General features: G+C 38.6%; 1 protein-coding gene across 1 annotated transcript in view; it reads left to right on the top strand.

Annotated features, from left to right (window-relative positions):
- Positions 1 to 27,145, top strand: part of RUNX2 (runt-related transcription factor 2) — a 278,570-nt gene that overhangs the window by 196,540 nt on the left and 54,885 nt on the right. Inside the window, 1 exon segment of the mRNA XM_006860524.1 lies at positions 19,398 to 19,571. Coding sequence (XP_006860586.1) covers positions 19,398 to 19,571 — 174 coding nt within the window.

Raw genomic sequence — 27,145 nt, forward strand, 5'->3', positions numbered from 1 at the left:
GTATAGGGTTTCCAAGGAGCAGCTGGTGAGCTTGAACCACCAACCTTGTAGTTCAAATGACTTTGAAGTCTGACGCATTAGCCCACAGAGCCACACCAGGCCTTCTAGCTATATTATAGTGAAGGCTTAAGTGAGTTGACTGTAGTTTGTACAATGGCTAGGGATATTTAGGGATGAATCAGACTGCGGAAATCGACAAGATAATATCCACAGTATTTTCATATTATGAATATTGATTTAAATACATAATATTGTGCCGAATCATTTTGGGTTTCAATTTTTTTAATTTACACTGGGAATACTAAAGCAAACAATTGATATTTATTTACTTGGTCATAATCCTGGAATATTATCAGAATTCATAGAATTTAGTGTGGCTGTATGGTAAGGTTAGCAAGTTGATATGTCTTCTTGTGTTCCAGGCTCTCAGCGGTGGATACTTGGTAGATGTTAAGTCTAGCTTTTCATTTCATATCCTAGGGCAAGAGACAAGATATATCCTATGAGTGAGGGTGGTTGAGAATGTTTTCTTTCTTGCCTTATTTCTGTTGTTGTAGTTGTTAAGTACCGTTGAGTCGGTTCCTACCCATAGCTATCCTGTGTGGGGTTTCCGAAGATTGGCTGGTGAGCTTGAATCACTGACCTTGTGGTTCAAATGACTTTGCAGTCGAATGCATTAATCCACACCAGGACTCCTGAATATTTCTGTAGTAAGTAAAATTCTGTATTATTAATTTATTCACCATACTTTGTGCATTTTGAAAAAAGGACAGTGAGAATTTAGAGGTGATGTGGTGGTAGTTATGTGTTGTGGAGTCAGTTCCGACTTATAGTGACCCTGTATAGGGTGTCTGAGGCTGTAAATCTTTACGGCAGCAGAAAGTCTCGTGTTTCTCCTGTGGAACAGCTGGTAGCTTCCAACTGCTGACCTTGAGATTAGCATCCTGACTCATAACCACTACGCTACCAGAGCTCTTTTAGAGGTGATGTAGTCTCATATATAGGTTAGTCTAAAGAGGGAGATCAGGCATGGCTGTTGATGATTATGAATGTATGATACAAAATGAGAAAAAGGGTATAAGACAGGAGCTGAGGTAACATTGACATCCACTTCAGAAGCTGTTTTACTTTTATTGTGAGAGGAGGTAAGGAAGTTTCATGAAAGAGAAGTTTTACGAATGGAATCTTGAGTATCACTTATTGGCAGAAATTCGGTATCAAATTCTAGATAAATAGAAGATGGCTTTCAAAAGATTCACATTGTATTTCTTTTACATTTTTGATGGCCACCATATTCCCGGCTTCATTTGCAAACCTGTTGATGGAAGTTGCCATGGAGATCTAAGATCACCTTAACTGTATTTTGCTATTTTTCTCTATTAATCTAGGATCTGTTCAACATGCAAGACTAAGTTCAAATGGAGTCTTCCCTAGTATGTTAATAAGTCTACCATTTTTTAGTTCTATAATTTTCTCTTCTAGAACTGTATCAGTTACCAATGTGATAAGGCCTAATACACTAGAGATATTTGATTAAATTTAGCTCAGTTGAACACAAGTAGATCAAATAATTGAATTAAGTGCTTTTTGAGGAGCCCTGGTGTGGCTCTGTAAGTAAGTACTGAACTTCTAACTGCAGGGCTGGCAGTTTGAATCCACCAGCTGCTCCTTAGACGAAAGATGAGGCTTTCTGCTCCTGTAAAGGTATACAGTCTTCAAACCCCTATATGGGGTTGCTAAGGGTGGAAGTCGACATGATGGTTGTGAGTGAGTTGACTGCATATTGAAGTGTGTTCTCAGATTCGTATTAAGGTATAAAAATTTGTACTGTGAATGATAACAAACCATTCCAGAGTAGCCTTGGGCCTAGTTTTGAATTAATAGGAAAGAAATCTATTACAAAATCAATAGATGTAATAGTTTTTTCCAAGGGGAATCCTAAATGACTCTAGACTTTAGCAGCCTCTGGAGGTTAGTTTCATAGAAGGAGAAGGAAGCGGCTAAAAATCTTCAGGCCAAATTGGTGGCTCAGACTCCTTTCAGCGATCTTTTATATGTGTTTATTAGTTAACTTTGCAGCTTTATAAATGATATCACTCACACTGTTTGCATTGGATCCCTGCCATATCTCTCTCCCTAACAGATGATTCTTTTCTTCCATCCCTATATACATTCTTCAGGGTTTGTTACTTTCTGATAGACAACAGGGGTGAGAGTGAAGTGTGTATATTTCTCTATTTCTCTTAAGTCTATTGGAGTGGCAAATGGTAGGATAAGAAGTGGACAGATGTGGTTCTCTTTGAGATTCAGGGAGCTTTTGGGAAAGGATCTTTCTTAGAACGTATGTTGGGGAGGATGGCAAATTTTAAGAGAGTTTTGCTATTGCTTCATATTTTCATTTACTTTCCCTTATCTTTGATGCTGACTCAGATTTTGGTATTTTCAATTTAATTTTTGGACCAGAACAAATTTTGCCTACTCTCTGACTTGTGCAAGTGATAGGTTCAGAGCCATAGTCTGACTTGTGATTTGGCCCAGAAAGAACCGATTGTCATGCTAGGAAGCTTTTAGGCTAGGTATTTCTCTCATTTCTTTAAAATAACATGACCAAGATTGAACTCAGAAGGCACTGTGCACATTTATAATCACATCACCATTATAATTATTTTTATAAAAAAAGATACCCAAGAAGTACTAGGAATATATGTCTGAGTTTCAGAAGAGGCTGGAGGTGCATTTTTGGCCCGTCATAGCAATTTAAGCCATTGATGTTGATACGGTTATGTGAGGAGTGGGTATAAAATGGATGGTGTGAGTTATCCCTTTTACCATTATGGCTGAAGTACCTTTGTGTTCCTGACTGTGGAATAGAAGGAGATACTGCCCTCCTGTCAAGTTCCTTTTGGCCCCTGAGCCAGCGGAAGAGCACCATCAGAACTCCTCAGGAGGCTGTCTCTTCTAGTCTCCACGGCACCACCAATTCCTTCTCTTCCTCCTAGCGTTCTTTATTGTCTCTTCTTTCTGCTTTACCCCTTGAATGGTGATGCTTCCTCGTGTTCCTTTTTAGATATTCTCATCAACTCATTCTACACCAAGTCCCTTAGTGAGCTCATCGACACCAATAGCTTCAGGTTCCTGTGTCTACCAAAACTGTCTCTCTAACGTTTCTTGAATTCACACTCCTATTTCTAGTTTACTTCCTGGGCAGCTCCACTGGAATATGTCTGATGGTACTCCCAAACTCATGTCCAAAAAAAATGTAATTCCCCACCTACATTTTAACCCAACTTTTCTTTGTCCAAACAAGAACCTTCTCCAGTTTTCCATCTTTGAGTGCCCCACAGTTCACTATTTGACCAAACCGGAACTCCGAGACTCCTTCTCTAATTATTCTGCTGCCTGTTGTCTGTGTCTCAAATACATTTCCTCATCTTCATTAGCGCAGCTCTAACTTTCACACTCTCAATATTTGTATTGTGGTCTATAATTTAAGAATAATTTCTAACTGGTTCCATGCCTCTAACTGCACACCCTTCTAAATCTATCCTCCTCACTTGTAAGTAAGGTGCTCTTACTACAATGTAAAACAGCTCATGACTTACTCTTGCTTAAAATACCTCAGTGACTCCCTGTTATTTACAGGATGAAGTTCAGACTTCATGCCGTAATGGACCTTCACCATCTGACCTGCCCAGCTGCCTCCCACACACATCTCTGGCTGAGCAACAGATATGCCTAATGACTTCACTCAATACTTTATCTCTGCGCTTTTATTCTTATTGCTCCTACTGATTAGAATGTCTTTCTCTTTTGCATTTGCTCGACCAACTTCTACTTGTTCTTTAAATCTCCTCGAATGAACATCACTTTCTTCTGGGGACCCTTCCTGACTGCTCTGGGAAGTTCAGCATTTATTCTTTGGCTTTTCCTTTGGTTTGCCTGCACAGACAGCAATTATGCTGTTATCACGTTGTTGTAATTATTTAGTTTTATGATGCTTCTCTCCATATACTATGAATCCTCTAGTTTAGTGTAGTTCATGGTATATAATAAATGGTTAGTAAGTTTTAATGGATAAATGAACAATATTTTGAAAAGTGGTTTTACCTGTTCAGGACGTTTTTTTACCTCTATTACATTTAATCCTGATGACATTCCTGTGATGCAAATGAGGATACTTTGATCCTCATTTGACAGACAAGGAAGTTGAGTAATAGGAGGAAGTCCAGTAATAGACGCAACAGATTATTTGTCTAGAATCCCACAACCACGTTAGTGGCAAAGCTAGAAAGAGGCTCCAAGTTTTCTTACTCTTTACATAATCAGGCCCTTATTAACAAAAGGGATTCTCCTTTATAGTCAGCATGCCTGGCTTGTTTTTTTAAAGCTATTCCATTAAATTCACCAATTGTATGTGTGTGAGTGTGTGCACGCATGTATGTAACCCATACAAAGTGTGAGGAACTTAGCATCATTGAGTCTTAGAATTGGAAGTTAGATAGTCCATCATTTTACAGATGAGGAAACTCTGTACCTGAGAAGTTCCCTATTTGCTGGTAGTGAAAAACCCACATCTTCTGATTTGAATCATGGGTTGGTTCTTTCTTACTACACTTTGGGTACTCATCAGTTCTATAGGACAGAGTTTTACTGTTGAGTCTTAGGGCTTTGTTGAGTCAGTAGGCCAGATGATTCTTGAGAAGAGTGTATCACTTGAGCAGAAACAATATTTCTGTGGACACTGTCAGTAAAAAATCCATGAAAGACATAGGAACCTGAGAAGAAGGATTCAAATTATGGAGTTCTTTCACCAATTGTCCTGTTTTTCCAGATGCATTACTTTTCCCCCCAATGAGCATTATAGATTCTTGAGCATGTTCCATTTTTGAAATAAAACAAAAGCACTGAACTAGACTGAAAGATGATAGTTTCATAAGACAAGGAAAGGTATATTCTTTGGTCAGAAGAATTTTTGGTGTCATTGTGCATATGATGAGAAATATTGGGCTTTGAAAGGACAGCATCTATAATCACCTAGAAAATGACATTGAGCTATATAGTTTGCATTGGATTCTCCTTCTTTGTACATATATAAGCGTTTGCATATAAAGGAGATGGTTCAAACTCACCAGCCACTCCTTGGAAACCCTATACAGGGTCCGCTGTGGATTGGAACACACTTGAGGAGAACACTTAACAACAACAACAATGTGTTTATAGCCATTTTATGTATATGGAGAAAAGTCAATACTTTATGCATTTCACACGGACAAAAAGAAAATTACTCCAAATTCTGGTCACAATGAAATAACTCAACATGAAGCCAGCAGACTGAACTTTTAAAACTATTGTTGTGGAAAAACAAAAGAACAGTTTTCTTTTTTAATGACTTAAAGAAATTTATCTTATAGGAAAAGAAGGTATTGGATTGATCTCTCTGTAGTTTTTTTAAAAAATTGAGGTAGGAGGTGAGATGAACTCTGAATAATGGTCAACATTTGGCTTGAAAATAATGTGATTTTTCTGATCTCTTGTGCCTTGAGAAAAAAAAAAAAAGGGTAAAATTTAGAGTTGTCTAACTCCATTTAACACTGTTTTAGATTCTCTTTTATATAATAATAACTTGATCCTACTCAAAATAGTTGGCACCTTTAGTGACAGAGTGGAATGTAAGAACACTTTAGCAGATCTGAATATGAGTAAACTCCAGTAGTTTTGGAATGAAGAGGTAGAGTTTTCAGTTCCTTATTCAGAGTTCACAGCAGATAAGAATACAGGGATTAACACAATAGACTCCGTTCATTATACTTGGCTGAATAAAGCAATTATCTGTCTATCAAGATTCCAGAAAATTGCGCAATAGCATTAAGGAAGGGTGAATGGATAGGTGGATAACTGCTATTCCATCGGAAAAGGGTGCTGATATATGAGGTAATCCTTCGAGTTTAACTTGTATAAACTGTTTTATTTTGGAGTTTATATCATGTTACCCTTGCAGCTCAGAGAGAAAGGATCTTTTTTTCCTTTCATATTGTTGACGGCATTTTTCAGTTTCTTACCCATCTGACTTTTATTAGGGGGTTATTTCAAAAACATCTCTTGTTTAATCATGTTTAAACAATCTGTTTAAGACCTGTTGTGTAGATATAAACACAATACTCCTTTAATGTAGTAAAACAGACTTCTGACAGACATAGCATATAACAGACACCCATCCATTATTGCTTCAGCCGCTGTTCCTCCCATGCCTGACCTGAGAGGGTAACCACAGACCTCAGCCGACAGTATTCACCGGTTAGAAGACAGTGAAATGCACCATATTAGTGTCTAGCAAGCAGAGAGTTGCAGAGCAGCATACAATTGGAGGGGCCTTAGACTAGATTAAAACTAAGTACCTTAAATCTGTTTTAATGGCTGTGTTTACATCGTCTTCTTCATTCCTTTAAAAAAGTAATCAGGTTTCGCAAGCGTGTTAAGAAAACCACCTCTTCTTGCCAGCTGGATTAGGTCCAGTTTTAGCAAGAAAAATTTCCCCCCATTTTCTTCTTTTTCTTTTTTCTTCTTCTGTGATCTCCACTGCCATGCAGCACAGCAAGACCAGGCTGCGGGAGCTGGCTGACTTTCTCCTTGGTTATTACTTTTTAACATTTTCTTCCTGTTACAGAAATGGGAAAATTGAGGAAGATGTCCTGATGCTGTAACAGCAAATGCCAAGAGAGGAGCCCTTTGCACTTGTTAATTACTTCTGTGGAGTGTGTTTTCTCCTTATCCAACACACACACACAACACATACACAACACCATAATAATAAAAGAGAATCAGGGGATTGGATGCTAAGGAAACTCAGCCAGTATCCAGGAATTGAGTGACAGTCTGTGAGGCTAGTTGGTTATCATTAGACTCTTTGAAGAATAATGCCAACCATGTTGAGTTGAATTATTGGCAAATAAACAGTGATGCTTCTTGTTCATTTATGGAAACAACCATTTTCATTGCTGAAAATGTAACCATAAAAAACAACAACACAAACTTGATCTCTCACTGGGGTCTCTAAGTGCTAGTAACATAAAGAACAGTGGTGTGTGAACATATTCTAGTAAAAGAAGGCAGTGGAAATGTTTTTGAAACAAAATACTTTGGTCCTTTACTGAGTTTGGGGGAATAAAGAGCAGACATAGAGAAAGAGATCTTTTGTTCATTTACCGGAAAGTGAAGCGAGAGATGAAGATTCAAATGGCCTGCTATGATTGTGGATGTGGAGATGTAATTAGAAGGAAAACAAGATGTGTTGTAATAAAACAGAGTCAGAAAGACCGGTTGAATGTAACAAAATCTTCAAATTAAACTACTGTGCTTAAAAAAAAGATCTGTTCTTTCTTAGGTCTCGGTTCTGTGATTTTTCTTTTCTTCTGTGGCAGGCTGGTAGATGAAAAAGAGAGCTGAGGCGGGTCACTGGCTTCCAGTGTCACTGACTCCTTCTGTGACTTACAGCTATCTTTTCTGGGCATCACTTATTTCTTTAAAGTGAAGAACCTGTGTGTTGAAATCTAGATTCGCTTCCAGCCTCATAAAGTTCTAATTCATATGGTTAAGAAAGATCCTCTAGAAACAGCATGAAGATGAAGTCAAGGATAGCAAGATTGGAAGTAGAAAGCACAAGAGCCTTTGGAGATGAAGAGGCCTAGTAGGTTACAGTTGTATTAGGAGATGAGAGAGGCTCCGGTAAAGCCAGCCAGACTCCCTGTAAGCTCTTTTCTCCTTGCCTGCAGAAAGTATTACTCACATCTCCTCCTGTATGCTTCCATTATGCTTCCATCTAGCCCTTCTTCATCCTTTTTGTTTTCTTATGAGTTTCTTTTTCTTCAGATACCTTAAGTTCTAAGAGTCCATTATTTGAAGAAAAGGGCTTATACACGAAACATATGTGCATTAGAATCTAATCCCTGATGTCTAACTTGTATTGGCGTAGCATGATAAATCTGTCCTTCTTCCAGATATTTTATTTCTTTGTGCTTTGCCACAGCCTAAAACCTAAAAGGCATAGAAGAGCTTACATGAATATATCATAATTCTTTCGTTTGTGTACTTACTGAAATATACATATGTGTATATATATATGTATTAACCTTTAAGTCTACAATTAGAAAGGGGCTTGCCTTTGATCATCTCTCTCATGCATATAATTGTGTTTTAAAATGACTACATATGAGTTTGAAAGACTGACCTTTTTCGTCACTGATCTAAACTGGCATTTTTATTATTGAAAAAAAAAATCTGTTTTTAAACATTTTTTTCTATGAACTAGAGTTCCTAGAATATTTCTATGGAGTCTATGGCTTAACAATATAATTATGTCCCTTGAGTAGCTTCTATTTTTCTTCCCATAATTATGTTTTTACCCAAGAGACTGGAAAGGCTTCAGACCTCTCGTGGGTGAAAATTGTTCTTCCTCTCTTCTTCCTTGATAAACTGAATCCTACATGCCCGACTTACTGAAATGAGACTCTTGAAGATAGTGTGGGAGTGATTATGATTTTTTTTTTTCCTTTAGAAATTGGTTTGTATATTAAGTGGAGCCCTCAGAAAGAACTCTGCTGGCTCATTTTTGAGATGCCATCAGGAGAAATAACTCTCCTGGAAGGAGATTTGCTTATGATCTGTGGTCCTCTGTCTGAAGTCACACACTAACATTGCTCTAGGGCTGTCTTCACAGAGACTCTGCTTTTCAAGCTTTGGAGCCCCAGTCACATGTCATATTGCGTGGCTGTTAATTTCCAGTGGTTCAGAGGGTCTAGACGCCTTAAACACTAAGACAGTTTCTTAGTCTCCTTCATTCTTCTCACCCAGAAATAGTTTTTGACCTGAACCAGACAGCATACTCTTAGAGAGAAAGATGACTCAGCAGCCGTTCCCACCAAAGATTGGAGACTCATCAATTTTACTGTGGGAAATGTTTCCCAATAACCAGTATTTTTTTTTTTTTTTCCCTTTCTCACTGTAAAAACACAAAAGAAGAAATCATTCTAAATGTATCCTTGTTCTCATTTATTAATTCAGCAAGCATTTGTTGTGTGCTGTCTCTGTGCCCAGTCACCAAGCTATGTGCTGGATCTAAGATGTCATACCTACCCTCTAGGGGGTCACAGTGAAGTCCAGGAGAATCTAAGATACTAAGGCTTAGACTTCTGTATAAATGTTTTAAGGAGCTCTGGTAGTGTTGTGATTACAAGTTGGGCCACTAACCTCAACGTCAGCAACAAAACTACCAGCTGTTCCACAATAGAAAGACGAAGCTTTCTGCTCCTGTACAGAATTACAGCCTCGGAAACCCTATACAAGGTCTCTATGAGTTGGAACCGACCCCACAGCACATATCCACCACCACCACTGTCCATTTTTAGTAAGTTAATGCTTACTGAATTTCTATTGCACTTAAGCATAATCACATATAGTAGACAAAAAATAATTGTGGCCACTCTCAGCTCTCTGAAGTTGAGGACAGAGAGATCACTGATGCCCTGGTGACAGAAAAGACTAGTATAATGTGACGATCAAGTTTGAGTACTAGGAAGGGATTTCACCAAATGGTGATGATGGAGACAGAGTGTTCCCAGTGGAGGAGACTGCTTGGGTAAAGGCACAGGGCCTCTTTGAAGAACTGTGGATACTCCAGCATGAGTAGAACATAGACTGGGAGCAAGGCAATTGCAGCCCTTGGAAATTTGAATGACAAGGCACATTGGGATCATATTTTTCAAGTTTTTGTTTGGGCTAAGGGGGTTTTATTTGACAGACAGTGGAAGGCAATAGAAAGAGTTTGGAGCAGAGAAATGTGATTAATGTTAGGACTTGTGGGCTGACAGGACTTTGGTGGTGGTGGGTGGTTGTGTGCCACCGAATTGCTTCCAACTCATAGCATCCTGTGTAGAGTTTCTGAGACTCTAAATCTTTATGGGAACAGAAAGCCTCATCTTTCTCCCAACTGGCAGATTCGAACTGACAGCTCTGTTGATATATAATGGTTGACCTTATGGTTAGCAGCCCAGCTTGTAATTCACTGTCTTACCAGGGTTTCTTGATAAGACTTTAAAAGTTATGAAAAAGTACCCTTCATTTTTGGCAGTGAAGAAATTGAAGCCCAGAGAGTAGGCTGAATTCTTTCTTTTGGTTGTACAACCTGTTGGTACTCTTTTTAATATGCCAGGCTTCTCCGCTGTTGTTACATTACTACAGTCAAGAAACTAGGGATAGAAAGCCAGGGCTCATTCCTTAAGAAACTATAGGATGATGGAATCTGGGAAAGAGGGGTAGCAAACCTGGATTTTGTGACTGGGAGACTAGAAAATGGAGATATTAATGGAAACATGGAAATCAGAAGAAGAACTAGTTTGGACTCGGAAGCACAAACAAACATTACTGAAATTTAGGTCTTTGATTTTTAAGACATTTACAAGGAAACAGTAGTCAACTGAATGTAAGTAGAGGAGAGTTTCACTCTTCTCAATGATATTTCCATTCTCACAGCTATGTAGGAATGCGGAAAATCAAGGTTTCAAATCTAGCACCCTAGCAGAGCTCTGCTAGCACAGTGGTTATGATTTAGGCTGATAACCTCAAGGTCAGCAATTCGAAACGACCAGCCATTCTGAGGGAGAAAGATGAGGCTTTCTACTCCTGTAAGGGTTTACAGCCTCGGAAACCCTGTGAAGCATCCCTATGAGTCGGGACCAACTCCACGGCACACCACCACCACTACCACCACCAATAATTGTAAGGACTCCTAGTGTGGCACTGTAGGATAAGCACTGGACTGCGAACCACAAGGTTAGCGGTTCAGACCCACCAGCTGGTCCTCAGAAACCCTGTAGAAAGGTCACTGTGAATTGGAACTGACTCGATGGCACGTAACAACAATAGTTATAAAGTAGTTGGATCAGAACTTCACTTGCTTACTCTACGAGTCTACTTGACTCTGGGTAAACATCTCTGTTGTATTACTTTTACAGAGGTTTGGTGGTGTAGTGTGTTAAGCATTGGGCTGGTAGCCAAAAGGTCAGTGATTTGAACCTACCAGCCACTCCTCGGGAGAAAGGTGTGAGGAAATGTGCTTCCATAAAGATTTACAGTCTCAGAAATCCTCTGAGGCAATTCTACTCTGTCTTGCAGGATCACGATGTGTTGGAATCAACTTCACAGCAGTGATTTTTCATAATTTTACTTTTGCTTTAAATCATCTAAGCTAAATTCCCAAGTTATACTAAGAATCATCCTTAGTAGCAGAATTACAAATAATTCCATTTGGAATTGAAGTATGACTTTAAAATTAGTTGAGCTGGTTCCTTAAAACCTCAGTGAAATACACTCTTTCATGTATCACTTTTCCAATAGAGAGGTTAGTATTGAAGACATCATTATTATTGTTTTTAGAACCTGTTGTAGAATGACAGCTCTGTTGATATATAATCACTTTATCTCGAAAATGGTAATTCTGATGCAAGTCCTCTCCTCAGGTCCTTTAACTCCAAGGATCATTGTTATAACATTCTTTAAAACAGTTATATCCTGTGTCTTGAGCCCCAGAGTATTAGACCAGATCTCATTTGTTCATATTCTTGGTGACAACAAAATTAGCTAATGGGTCTCCAGTCACCCACTTCTCCACGGAAGCATGAATGCCAAAATAACATTTTATTGCTCAGAGGATTAAAAAAAAAAAAAAATGTCTTCAGACGGCAGATTTCCATATGTATTGCATAATTTAAGGGAGATAATGTGTAGTTGTAAAGCCAGATGTATCTTATGATTTGAAGAATAATGTGCCTCTGTTTAGACTGGTATCATACATGTTTAGCATCATCTTGTCTCATAAGACATTCATTATCATGTTTCTGCCATTTGACTCTCTAGCTAGCTTTCCTCCTTTCTGCTCTGCTTATCAAATTCCTTAAAAACCTTTAAGGACAGGCATATCGATTTTATCAATGAAGGCTTCCACTCTCATTCTGGTCAAAATCATTTGCTCCCTTGTGCTTTCCTATTTTAAAACTTTTTATTATGAATATTTTCAAACATACATGTAAGGAAAGAATATATTTGATAAACTCCCATATGTTGATGATGATCTTCAGTGCCGATGAATTGATTCAGACTCATAGCGACCCTGTATAGGATTTTCAAGGAGTGGCTCATGGTTTTGAACCACCGACCTTGTGATTAGAAGTCCAGTGCTTATCCTACAGTGCCATACCAGGACTCCAAACTCCCATGTACCCATCCCCTTATTTTTATAATTAACATTTTCCCATATTTGCTTTATTTGTTACTTTGCTGAAATATTTTACAGCTCATCTCAGGCATCATGATATTTCAACTCTCTAAGTAACAAGTATTTCTCTGAAAGTTAGGATGTATTCTTAGATAATCACAACAAAGACTATTTCCATATGTTCAGAAGTAGTCCATATTCAGATTTCCTCAATTTATCTCCAAACCATAGGGTTTTAGTTATTGCCTTCAGCACAGCCTGCCATTGGCTTTATGTGATTGCTTTCCTATCTTTCTACTGGATTGTAAACTCCGTAAGGGCAAGAACATTGTCTTCATATTTTTCTATCCTATTCTACTACTCACGGTGCCTAGTTCAACTAGTATGTGACAACATAGGATAAGCACTCGACCTCAAGGTCAGTTTGAACCACCAGGTTGGCAGTGCAAACTTACCAGCTTCTCATTGGAAACCCTATACAGGGTTGCTATGAGTCGGAACCGACTTGACAGTACTTCACAACAACAAGAAAGTGGGGCTTACTGACCTTAATGTGGATCTCTTACTGATCCATTGCTGATGTTCCACTGCAGATCTGGCTTTAAAGTGTACTTTTTTTTTTTTTTTTTAATTGTATCCTTATGATGGGAGTCCTGGTGTGGCACTGCGGGTTAATGCGCAGGACTGCAGAGTCGCTTTGAACCATATGGTTGGCCATTCAAGTACCAGTCGCTCCTCAGAAACTCTTATAGCGACAGGGTCGCTATAAGTCAGAACTGACTCGATGGCATTTAACAACAACATCCTCATGATAGGAGCCCTGATGTCCCAGGGGGTTAAGACTGCGAACCGCAGGATGAACAGTTCAAATCCAACAGCCATTCCACAGGAGAAAGATGAATCTGTCTGCTCCCATAAAGATTTCCACTCTTGGAATCCCTAAGGAGCAGTTTCAGTCTGTCAGATAGGATCACTGTGAGCTGATATTTACTCAGGAGCAGTGGGTTTGGGAATGGGCTAATCTTCATGATACAATACACAGGAAACAAAAGTCTTAACAACTGGATTGAGCCATCAAAAGATGAGCCATCAAAAATCATGCCCTAGTGATCAGCAAAATGATTCTGCAAAACGTGACGTACATGGGTAGGTAGGTCATATCCTGTGGCCTACTATTGCTAGGAGAGGCCTTGTTTTGGTTTTTCTAAGTGCACTAGCTGGTGTGGTGCATCACGTCATAAACAGAGTGCCTGTGAGTGTGAGGTTCTGGCTGGTGGGCTGTAGTGGTCTCTAAAGTTGCTAAACCTTTCTCAGTCAACTTCTAGAAATCAGCAAAATGGGTCACATCGTGGAGGCAAGTTTATTTTCATAGTTTACATTACCACATTTTGAGTATCTTTCATGTACCAGTTTCAGATGTGTGCTCTTTGAAAGCAGAAGTTATAATGGTAATATTACTAGCTTTCATTGTGAGTTGGCTTTGCCATGTAGTTACTTTCAAAATCATTAACTTCAAGAATTGTCCTTAGAGTTAAGGGTCTGGGTAAGGCGGAATGGGATAGTTGGCCAGACGCTTGCTCAGTGACCTCAGTGACTGTTTTGTGCATCTTTGCTTTAAGGATGTGTGAATGCTGTGACCTTTTGATCATACTTGCTTCTTGTGCCCTTGAATTGATTGCAACAACAAAAGTCATATTCAGACAGATACACTCATCATTTTCTTTCTTTGAAAGAAATCTTTTTCTGACGCCGACTTTCTTTTTCCATTTTAAATTTACTTTTAATCATGATTTCCCTGTATGACTGATGTTGTACTGTTATGATCTAAAATAAGCTGGTTTTCAATGCAAGGAACAGAGCTCTGGAGCAGGAATTTGAAGATATGAATTCTAGTCCTGCAACTAACTATGTGACTTTGGGTGAGTCATTTCCCTCCTCAGGGGCTTAGGGTCTTCATCCATAAGAGAACCACATTGCTCTAACATTTTAGAGTCTGAATGACTTCTCCAGTTCCTAGAGAATACATCATGCTGGGTAAAGTGGAGGATCAGTGAAAAAGAGGAAGACCCCAAAGAGATGGAATGACACAGAGGCAGCGACAGTGGGATCAAGCATAGTAATAATTGTGAGGATGGTACAGAACACAGGGTGCATAGGGCCGCTATGAGTTGGAACTGACGTAAATGACTTTCATTCTTTCCTTCAGATCTATGATTCTAAATGACTTTCAACAATGATTAAGAATTAGAGTGAGAACAAATGGAGTTTTTCAGAGTACAAGAAAGCTTTCACTTAAATGACTGTCCTTCATAATAATTTCTTGTGTGCCGTCAAATCGATTCCAACTCCTAACGACCCTGTATAGGGTTTCCGAGTATGTAAATCTCTATGGGAGTAGAAAGCCTTATCTTTTATAGAAAGTACCAACTGTGGTCTTACCTGTTAGGAAAGACTCCCACCTTCCTCTACTTCATCTACCCTGGATTCACTAGATTGTAAAATAAAAACAGAAGAGGATTTTGGGAACATGTAGTGTTGTTGTATGTGCTGGTTAGAAAATTTTTCTCTCAAGTAAGGTATTTATCTAAATGAGGAGAATATTCATTCATTCATTGCATAAATATTTTTTCAGCACCTACTATATGGCAGGTACTGACTTACGATGTGAGGATACAGCTGTTAACATGACAGAGCACTCACTCTCTTGGGACTTATAACTTGTTGTTGCTGTTGTTATGTGCCGTCTAGTTGGGTTCGACCCATAGAGACCCTGTATAGGGTTTCCAAGGAGCAGCTGGTGAGCTTGAACTACCAACCTTGCAGTTCAAATGGCTTTGCAATCTGGCGCATTAACCCACAGCGTCACACCAGGACACCTATGACTTGTAGGGAAGACAAATAAATACACATGATAATTACAGATTGTGGTAATAGCCATCAAGGAAATAAAAAGAGGGTGTTGCTTCAGAGGGCCAGGTCTGGTTATGATGGCAGACTAGGTCTCAGAGACAGTACTTGTCATCCTGTGGACTGAAGCATGAGAATCAGCGGACTATACCGGGGGAAGAACATTTCAGGACAAGGATGGGAGACTGAAAACAGGCAGTATCAGTTGTCCAGGGTTAGGTGATGGGGTCCTGGACTTAGACTCTACCAGTGTAAATGGACAGAACTGAATCAATTTAGAGGTATATATATTGGAGATAGAAATGACAGGACTTGGAAAATGACTGGATATGGAGAAAGAGATGAGAAATTGCTTAAGCAACTGAGTGGTTGGTATCTATTGCTATCTATGAGGGGGACAATTAGGGAAGTTTAGAGTTGTTTTTTGTTTTTGTTTGTTTGGTAGAAGAATCAAGAACCTTCTCTTGACTACAATTTATTTAAGATATCTTTGGGAGATGTCTAGTAGGCCAGGAAGTCAGGACACAAGCCTGGAATTCAGGACTGATAGCAGGGCTCACCCCAGAAATGTGGGGATCATTGGGGTGAGCAGTAGTATTTAAAGCATGGGATATAAGGCCATCTTGGACAATAATGCTTAACCCTCGCTGCATAGCAAGTATGTAATGAGCTTTTTGAAACACCATCCTCCAGGGTCCACTTTTAGAGATTCTGATTTAACTGATCTGAAGCGGGGCTTGGACATCCGTGTTTTCCAAAACTTCCCTAAGGAGTTTTCGTATAGCATTTATTGATCTGGGGAGAAAGAGCAGCTAACAGAGAGGATGCCAGACAAAGCTGTAACAGAGTCTCAGAGAGAACACACGTGTTTTCCTCTCTTTATACCTGCCTTCTGTTTGGGAGCTCCAAACACTTCAGCCCCTTGGATGAGAGTTCATCGTCCCTGCACTGTGGCAGAAAGGCCCTGATTTAAGTCATGGTATCCTTTGTATCTTGTGTTCCTGATTGCTTGGGTGCTCAGGATTTAAATATGTCTTCTTTCAGCCCATCATTCAAGTGCTACACCTGATGTGGTTTAGTTAGAAGAAGCTTTTGCTTTTCAGTGTACTGAGAGTTTTGTTGTAGTTGTGGTGGTGACTATGAAGGTGTAAATACCTACCAAGAAAAAAATGTGTGTGTATATATTACATGTGTGTATCTCCACACATATCCACATACACACATATATATGTATAAAATTTGTATGTAAGGAGCTCTGGTAGTGTGGTGGTTATGACTTAGGCTGCTGACCTCAAGGTAAGCAGTTCGAAACTACCAGCTGTTCTGTGGTAGAAAGGTTTTCAGCCTCGGAAACCCTATGCAGGGTTGCTATGAGAAGGAAATGACTTAACAGCACACCACTGCCCCGTATTTGTATGTGTGCACTCACAGATAGATGTCCCGTTAACTACTACTCTGAGGTCTCTGTAGATACTTGATAATTCATCTTTGAAAATCATTTCTAAAAGTCTCTACATTTGAGACTTTAAAAATTTTACCTGCTCTAAAATATTCTGCCCTGAATTCTTGAATACCTTCCTGTTGTTCCCCATAGCACGGGCTTAAGAGAAAACAAAAGTGTACTCACACATCCACACACTGTGCTCACATCTCATACACTCTCCATGAAAGCTGAAGGAAAAAGCTGAAGAAAGAGTTTTTTTAAAATTTTCCTGTGACCCATGGCCCATACAAAGTATCAGAACCTAAAGGGACCATGTAAGATCATGTAACCCTTTCTTTAGCTCTCAGGAAATCTACCATTCCCAAAATATGGCTTATTCAAAGAGAATAACTTTCAGGGACAATTCCAGAAGCTTTCTTATTAATGTCTACAGCTGTATCAATACCATACCAATACTCCTCTTTACCCCAACACACACTTTTTGGTGAGGAACAGATTCCTTGGATCTAACTGTGACAAGTACTATTTAATTCCCTAATTGTGAAACTAGTCAGATCCAGCAATGTGTGTTGATGGAAGTGTGGTATGTTAGGCTCTGGCCATTTGTTTAGGGTAAAGGGTGAGCTACTGAGTTTGTAATTGAATCCTTGCTGCTGCTGCTTGCATTGAAAACAGCCTTGGCACACAACTATGCTTAGCTCTTAGACTTCTGACTCTTTAGTCCCCATTAACAGCTGGGAGAGGAGGGGAAGAAAATGAGAATGCTGACCTTGAGGAGACCACATGATGAGTAGAAAGCTCAGTCAACTAGGGTAGGACTCTGTTTTAGTTCGGGACGTGTTGGTCAACAGTTGAGGACCATGGACTGGTTGGTTGTTCAACCTGCAGTTATCAGATGCTTCATTTATGAACAGCTTTCTTGCCTGAGGTCTAGGAACTGTAGGGGTAATCTCTAAATGTCCTGTAGAGTTCTAAAATCTATTTGTAATCCAGATAAACAATCATAAATGGTAGTGAAAACATTCATTAACAAACAATGAGTTTCTCTAGCTTTTTCCTGCTTATTATTCTTCTAGGTCCAGGGTCTGTCTTATAGCAGATGCCCAAAGCTTGTACTGGCAGGAAGTAGGGTGGTGGGTGCATTTCAGTTAATGGGCCTAGTTGGAACATGTTTGGCTCTGGAGACAGCTACACTCATATTACCAAGCCTTGGCTTCCTGTCTGTTTTCTTTGGGCTGGGTAGGCAATGAAAAAGGAGACAGGAAAATACATTTTGGGGCAAATAAAATAAGGAATTTGTCTTATGAAGACAGCTTATATTTGGGAAATTCTAATGTTCAACTTAACTCTATCCTGATCAATTCCTCTTGTTCTGTATTTAATAGAAGACAAATTGTTCTCACCCATAGGTTATAACTTCCCATTCTTAAAGACTTTTAAATAGTCCTTTCATTAAGGATTTTTTTTCTTTCTTTTAAAATGGGTACTAATCCTAATTCCCTTACTTTTTTTTTTTCTTCAAAGGACACATCCTTAATCCATTCATCATTTTAGTGGCTCTTTTTTGAATGTTTCAGTTATGTTAACATTTTACTAAGCTGTTTGGGCTCCATACTAGGACCTCAGTGGTACAGAATAAGGTATCCACAGTACATCTCTAGTTAGATATCAGGCACTGCTCTTGTTTAATGCTATAGATTTATAACTTAACTACGGTTGCACCAAGATCCAGGTGTTTTTCTATTATAATTGTACCAAAACAACACTAGAGTCTTTTGTTAAGAATGGTTTGATGATTTGAAGAAGTACTAGTGCCTTAAATATATTTTAATTGCATATTTCACTAATAAGCCTGTGTCTCCTTAGATTTTAGTCTTGAGTAAACTAGAAGACAAAAGTTTTATTACTATTTTTTAAATTGTGGATTGTCACATTCACGTTAATCCCGAAAGATATTTCTAGTTTTTTTTTCAAAAACAAAATCACAGTACTAGATTTAAAATACAAAAATGAAACAAAACAAAACAACCATTCTCTGACTTAATATAGTTTATCATATACTTTTGAATTTTTGCATGTCACAAAATATCTAGCTTCTTCTTGAGAATTTGAGTTGCTTTGCCTGAAAATGAAAAGGCAATATTTCTGATTTTTTCCTCTTTTAGGGGTTCTAGGCTTACATTTTTTTTTTTTTTTTCCCAGCCAGAAAAGAGTCTCAGTAACGTATATAGTCATCACATGAAAAAGAAAACTGTCACTACGGTCACTGTGGAAATTTCCCTTTCATAAATGCATTTGATTCACAACCACTCTGACCTTTGGTGTCTTTGCTTCTGCCCATTTGTGGGTCGGTATGCTTTAAGTGCAAGGATACTTACTCTGAACTCTCGGAGGAGGTTTCCTCCTGGGTGAAACAATCAAACAAGCCCCAACACACATTCGCGGTCCCCACCTTCTAATGAGAGGGCCAGAGGAGCTGCCCAGAGAGCTCCTGAACTCCAGTTTCCCAACCTCTTTGCTACTGATTGACCCTCAAGTCAGCCTCTGGGGACCTCTGCGTCTCCACTTCTGGAACTGAACTCGGAATGCTTGCCACTAGATAGTGCTTATCCAGTAATTTGAAGTGGAAGGCATTACATAAACACATCATTATAAATATCAGTATTGAGAATTCCTTGATTTAACACCCCCCCCCCAAGTATGCATGTTCACATATCTATTTAGCATGGTCAATTGTTCAGCTAATTAATATGCTTTTATTTTATGATTTGCTGTTTCCAGGGCACAGACAGAAGCTTGATGACTCTAAACCTAGTTTGTTCTCTGACCGCCTCAGTGATTTAGGGCGCATTCCTCATCCCAGTATGAGAGTAGGTGTCCCGCCTCAGAACCCACGGCCCTCCCTGAACTCTGCACCAAGTCCTTTTAATCCACAAGGACAGAGTCAGATTACAGGTAAGACAGACTCACTCATAGGTCTCACTTGCACAGACTCTGGTAGGCTGGGGGTGAGGGGCTACCAGAGAAGTGCATTTTTCAGAAGTTCTGGAGCTGTGAAGGGCTATTTATTCAAGAATCAAGACGGGAAGATTTCTTCTTGTTTTAAAAATCAAACTCTGATAATCAGAAGTTTGGGGGAAATTCTGCTACTGCTGTACTCAGCAGCAGTGTCAGTCTGCACTTCGGTGGAATGGACTAACTGTGCTCTTTGGGAGAATGTTTGTTATAAGTTTCTTTGTTGTGTCCAGGTGGTGTAAAGGCTAACATCACACCCTCACGGTTAGAAAAATTAGTGCTACCATCTCAGGTTTGGGCTAAAATTTCTTGCCTGTATAACTAGTTCATTCAATTTGCTTGAAATTACCCAGAGCTAACAGGAAGACTTCATTGGTAATGCTAGTTCAATGAGCAGCAATCTGGGCAGACAGAATTCACTTGGATTTACATTTAGCTTCAGTTCCTCATGCAATATTTCTCTCTGTACATTCTGATAAGCTGCTCCACTAATTAGTTAATTAACGGATAAGCACTGGATTGCAAGGTTGGTTTGAACCGCCCGGTCAGTGGTTAAAACTCACCAACTGCTGCTTGGAAACCCTATACAGGGTCGCTATGAGTCGGAACCGACTCAATGGCACTTACCAACAACAACAGTGCTAAAACAAATCTTATTTGAGGACTAGCCTGATGCTGAGTCATGGTAATAGGAATCTGTTAATCATCATAGATGTTTAATTTGCAGAATACAAGTATTGAGAACTGAAAGGAACTCTACATATCAGCGTTGCTATTTTTGGTAGAGGGGACTAGAATAGAGGGGAAATAACTCAAAACAAAACCTGTAACAAACCCTCAATATAAATCTTTTCTAATGGCTAGATTTTTTTTTCTCCCCTGTATATAGTGGTTTGGCTTAATTGAGTATCCTTATGGTCTCAAAACAAAATTGTTTATGAAGTAAATGACCTACCATTTTTCTTTTTTATTCATAATTAGGTAAATGTATTCTTGGATGTTAGAGTAGGTTTTACATTTTGTGGGCATATGTATATTAGGTTGAATATATGGTTATGCATGCATGAGTATATATATTTAAAGATACTAGAGAATTAGGAAAGGAAAATATTGGTAGCAGGGAAGAATCTTAGCTTTATGTACAATGGCCATATGCTACTCTACAAAAAACTATAAATGTTGTATGTAGGAATCAGAAGGTTAATATGTTCACTAGACATATGTCCTTGATAAAAAATGAAAGGGTAAAATTCAAACTAGCTTGTAAATTCACGTTGTAGCAAATAGGTGCTACTGAATTTAAAGTAGTTGACTTTAGATCATCGATTAAGGTTCTTAAGTGTCCTTTTCTCTTTGAAAAAAAATTTATGGCAGTAAAATTATGTAACAAAGCATTTCCTGTTTGAACCACTTTTAAGTATATAATTCAGTGATTGGTAACAGCTACCATGCTGTGCTTCCCATTTTCAGACTTTTCATTGCTCCAAACAGAAACTCACCACTCCTTCAACTCCCCATTCTCCTCTCCCTCCAACCCTCCCATGGTAGCTACTGATAAACTTTTGTCTGTATGCATTTGCCTTTTCTAGATATTTGATATAAATGGGGTCATACAATATTTGTTCTTTGACTTACTCTACTCAGCAAATAATATTGAATACAACTATCCATGCACATTATGCTTAGTGACATAAGCCAGTCACAGAAGGAGCAATATCAGATGACCTTGTTTAGATAAAAAAAGAAAAGAAAAGCAAATGTATAGAGACCCAAATTTACTAGTGGTTACCAGGGGTGAGAAAGAGTGGGGAAAGGGTGGTTAACGGTGTTGGAAAAATGACATTGATTAATATAATGCTGACAATGAGTTATACACCTATAAAAAGTTAGGTAATAGAAATATTTACAATAACCAAAAAAAAAAAAAAAAAAAAAAAGAGTGAGAGAAAGAGTAACTGCTTATGGAGTTAGGGCCATAGCTTCGTGGGACATTCCAGTTAATTGGCTTAATAACACATGGAGTGCTTCTGTTCTTCCTCCTAGTTCATTGCTTAGTGCCTGGCATCTTAAAAGTGTGCATCCAGGATACAAGTTTGCATCCAGGATAAAAGTTTGCATACAAGTGGACATCCAGGATACAACTATTGGTCTCTATAGATAGAGACCTGGGGCAACAGAGGAAGGAGGACAATCAGGAATAGCAGGAGGATATGAAGTATATGACTAATTGCCTCCTTTGCCAAGAGACCAGAAGAACTGGATGGTGCCTGGCTACTATTACTGAACATTTTAATCAAAGATTCCATAGAAGAATCTTGATCAAAAGGGGAGAAATACAGAGCCTTTCACTGGATAGCTGTAAAAATGATATAAAATACAAGCATAAAATAAAATGCAAATGATATAAATATGAAATGAATTCATTTATAGATATAATAGTTTCCTTGAGTTTTAATACTATATGAGAATTAGCTATGCATTTTGGGATTACAGTAGTAGCGGGATTGCTTTGAAAACCTTCTGAAGCACAGTTTTACTCTGACACACATTAGGGTCGCCATAAGTCAGAATTGATTTGATTGGCAACTTTTTTGTTTTGTTTTGTTTACAATTTAGTTACGGATCAGTCTTTAACAAAAATTTTTTAAACATCTGCAAGTATATTGGGTCCAACAACTTTTCTTAAACTTTGCAAATTTGCAAACACATGAACATGCCCCGCCCCCCATCCCAACATGGAGAAAGTCATGTGAACTTTCTCTAAATGCCCCCATATTTTTAGTGAGATGGCGTATGTGTCTGCCTGTAGTCAATGATGTACAGACTTCTGCCATGGTGTCAGGAAAATTCAAGGCTACCTGTAGCAAGAGCAACTTAAAAGTGAATTGAGTACATTTTAGTTTTTTTTAAGTTCATTGAATAATTCCCTCTGTACTTATATGGCTTGTTACATGACTAAATCATTTGTTTTCTAGGAACATTTCATAACTTATTATTCTATGTCTGGGTTAATTTTCTTGTTTATATAAGCTGTAGAGAATCAGATCTTAGGTAATTCTGCCTTGAGCTAGAGAGAACTGAAGAAACAGTTACCCTTCCCAGCCTTGCATGTCCACATGCTACCCAGGATCATGATGTTGTTGTTCCCTGAGTACATGCCTGCTTTTCTCTTTGTATCACTTTGCTTAGGTTATTTCATCTATGGTCATCTCTGACTACTGACAAGATCCTACTAATTCTTCATTGTCAAGTTATAGTCCCTAGAATTTTCAAGAAAGAGCCCTCGAACCTGCATCCTGAAGTCACCTATTTTTCCTCTAAGGAAGTTGGAAGCTGGAGTTGAGATGATCTAGTTTACAAGTTTCTATGTATTTCTGTTTCTACCCTGCTAGATTGTAAATTGGAGTCCTAGTGTGGCGCTGTGGGTTAATACACAGGACTGAAAAGTCAGTTTGAACTGCTGCAAGGCCAGTGTTTCAAGCTAACTAGCTGCTCCTTGGAAATCCTATACAGGGTCCCTATGGATCAGAACTGACTGAACGGCACTTAACAACAACAACAACATGATTGTAAATTGAGCAGTTTATTGCTGGTGTTCCTTTCTTATTGTGTCTAACACAGTGATGGGAGTTGTTACTTGCTGTTGGGTAACGTTTCTGTCTTATAGTCACGCCCTGTATGCAGAGAACTGCTCCCTGAAGTTTTCAAGTTGTCACCTTTAGGAAACAGACTGCCATGCTGTCTTCCAAGTCACCTTCGGATGGGTTTGAACTGCCAGTCTTTTAGCTAATAATGAAGCACTTACCAATTTGTGTCACTCAGGCACTCCAGTATAGTGGTAGCTGTGAAGTGTTGAATTGAATGTTGAAGGAAAGTTCAGATGAGAAGAAACCAGTCCAAGAAAGTCTGGGATATCACGTCTTGCTTCTTAGAATTAATTGGTGCATTGAATCCTGATGAAGAACAATAAATAACAATAGAAATCACATTTCAATATACTATTTATGTAGTTAAGGCCTTTGGTTTTATACCAGTTAAGAAACATACATGATTAAATTTAAATTTTATGAGCCTAGATTATACAGATTTTGTACCTTTTTTGCAGTATAGTCCATCTGCAGTTTCATTCTTGTAATCCTAACAGGAAGGGTCAATTATGTCTCATTGGCTCAGTGCTCTTGATATCTCAAGTTTTTATCTCTAAACTGCAGATAATGATTGTGGTTCTAAACTCACCACTAGCTTTCACACTTGCCAGCGTGAAAGACAAGTTCCACTCCCAGAAGAGCCAAATGAAATTAGAAATCATAAATTGAGGAAATCATAGCATTTAGTGTTGTATAAGGAGCATTTTCACATGTCCTAGGGCTAAAGGGTCTAGCTATGTAGTGGGCTGGCTTCTCAGCACTGCTGGTCTCACAGTGTGACTCTGTTGAAGTCTTTAATGGCTTATGTTCTGCCTTGAGCCCAGGTCCTTCCCATGCTTCCTGAGAAAGTTGTTTCCTCTGTACCTTTCTTTATCATTCATACCTCTGCTGCCTGTCTGTGGATGCCAGGAAGCACCTAGTCTGTCGTAAATGTGCGCTTCTTTTGATTAGGAATGTGGTAATCACAGTGGAGTAAGGATGCTATGTTAGGAGATCTCTTAAGATAGTCACTGTTTTAAACTTAGCATTCTCTCTGGCTGGGTCTACTATATATATAATGTAAAATATATGTGTATATATGTATATATAGATATGTGTGTGTGTGTATATATCTATCTATCTATCTATCTATCTATCTATCTATCTATCTATCTATCTATATTTTTTTTTAATGATACCGAATCAACCCCTTGGGTTTGGTAGATACAGGATTTATCTGAGCATTGGGGGCTTTTTTTTTTTATTGCTATCCCATTTTTCATTCATTCAAAAAATATTTATTGAGTACTTACTCTCTGTCAGGCATTAGTGTGAACAAACAAGATGGACATAGTAGTCTCTTTTCTCAAAAGCTTACATTTTAATGAGGGGTAAAAATCAATAAATGAATAATTAAACATGCATACAAGGTAACTTCAGATAATGATAAGTTATAAGGAAATGAAATGGAGTCGTGCCATAGGGAGAAACTTGGGGACAGGGAAAAGCTAGTTTTTATTGGAAAGTTGGGAAAGGTTCTTTGAAGAATTTTGAACATCCCTGAGGATAGCATTTCAGGCAGTGGGAATTTCACACAAAGATTATCAGAAAGGAATGAGAATGTCATGTTCAGGGGACGGGAGGAAGGTCAATATAGCTGGAATATAATGACCAAAGAGAACAATACAGAAAGGTATGCAGCCTTTAAAAAAATTTATTTGGTTGTTATTGAGAACAGACATAGCAGAACCTACACCAATCCAACAATTTCTACATAAACAATTAAATGACACTGATTATATTTTTCAGGTTACACAAGCACTTTCACTCTGGTTTTCCATATTGTTCCTCTTCCACTAACATAAATTCACTGTTCCCTAGGTTTCTATCTATCTGTCTGTCTGTCTATCTATCTATCTGTCTGTCTATCTATCTATCTATCTATCTATCTATCTATCTATCTATCTATCTATCTATCTGTCTGTCTGTCTGTCTGTCTGTCTGTCTGTCTGTCTGTCTATTTATCTATCTATCTATCCTCTCAAGTTGCTGTTGTCAATTTGATTCAATATACATAGTTGTTTTTTTTTTTTTTAAAGCACAATACTCAAAGCAAACATACTTTACTAATTAAGCTAACCTATTGTTTGGCTTAAAGACTTCAGGGGGATCATTTTGGTTTCAGGTTTAAAGATTATCTCAGGGCAATAGTTTGAGGAGCTCCTCTAGCATTATGGCTCTAGGGAGTCCAGATGCTATGAGAACTTGAAAATATGTTTTGCATTTAACCCCCTTTGATTAGGATTCTTCTGTAGAATCTTTGATCAAAAAGTTAAGTAATGGTAGTTGGGTACCATCCAATTCTCCTGGTCTCCTGGCAAAGGAGGCAGCTGTTCAGGGAGGCAGCTAGCTGTACATTTCTTTTTAGATATGCAGTCTTTGGTTGTGTTCTGATTGCAATGAAGGACAATGGAAAGGTTGTCATTGTATTGAAGCAAATACATGACTTTGTCTACGTTCCATTAAAACGAATCACTCTGGGTGTGGCATGAAGAATGGATCCTAAGAAGGTAGTGGTAGAAGCCGAGTTATTATTCAACAATCTACTCTAGTAGCCTAGAAGAATGTTAAAGGCGATAACAATGGAGATAGAAGGACTAGGAAAGATTCTAGATGCTTTTTTTCTTTGTAAATAAAAAGCCCACTGCTTCAGCTGATGGTGAGAAAAACAAAGGACTTCAAGGTTGTTGGTCTAGACAATTGGAGTGTGGTGGTGCCGTTTACTGACTCAGGAAAGATTCAAGGAGGATGAGGTTTTAGGGGGAGAGGAACAATCCTGCAGGGAGAAGAAAAAGGACACCAAGAAATAGATTTGATGTCTCACTCCTGTCACAGCTCAGGAAATGTTCTTTCTAATCACCCAAGTGCTGTCCCCTACCCTCACCACTTCTTAGGTTGCATGAGTCCTTTTTTCTTTTTGAGTTCTTTGTTTTTATTTCCTTGTCCCTTTTAATGGGTCTGAGGGGTATGATTCCCATTTGTGATTTCGTTTCAAAATCTACTCTTGATTCTCAATTCTTTAAAAACATTTGTTTTTGGAAAAGCACTCAATAACTCGTACATAAAGACTGGACGTGGACCGAAGCTCACAGAACCCCATTAGAAGAGCCTTTCATCAAGGAATCATTTCTTACCACCCCTGCATATGTGTGATTGGCTGTGGCTTTCTCCTTTTGAAATGCACAATTAATTCATTACAAGTTTCTCCAACTTTTTCTTTTGGATTCTGAAAAGTGCCATCCTATTTCAAGCTTCCCCTCTCCTTGCATGCCATTCCTTGTATTGTTTTTCCAAGCCCGTTTCCTCAGCTGCTGCCTCTTCCTACCTACCCAAGCAGAGTAAGGCTCCCATTCCACGTTGTACAAACCTTGATTATATCATGTTCCACATGGCGACAATTATTTGTTTGCACGTCTGTCTCTGCCACTAGACTTCAAGCATTTCAAAGACTAGGGTCATGTTTTATTCATCTTTGTATCCCTGATGCCTTATGTACTGCTGACTGCATAGTATGTGTTTGGGGACTGTTGGCATAGTGATGAATAAATGAATGGGCCATGGACTTCTTCAGAAATATAACCCATTGTTATCCTAGCCCTGTAGGATAGCAGTGGATTGCTAACCACAAGGTCAGAAGTTCAATCTCCCAGTCTTTCTGTGAGAGAAAGATGAGGCTTTCTGCTCCCATAAACCTCAGAAGCCCTATATAGGTTCACTATGAGTTGGAATTGACTCAGTGGCACTGGGTTTGGTTTTGTAGGGTTTTATTTTTTGCTTAATGTTTCTCTAGTAGCTTTTTGATTGAGTTATCATTTGTGACCATTTATT

Source organism: Chrysochloris asiatica, unplaced genomic scaffold, assembly GCF_000296735.1.
Source record: "Chrysochloris asiatica unplaced genomic scaffold, ChrAsi1.0 scaffold00038, whole genome shotgun sequence".
NCBI lineage: Eukaryota > Metazoa > Chordata > Mammalia > Afrosoricida > Chrysochloridae > Chrysochloris > Chrysochloris asiatica.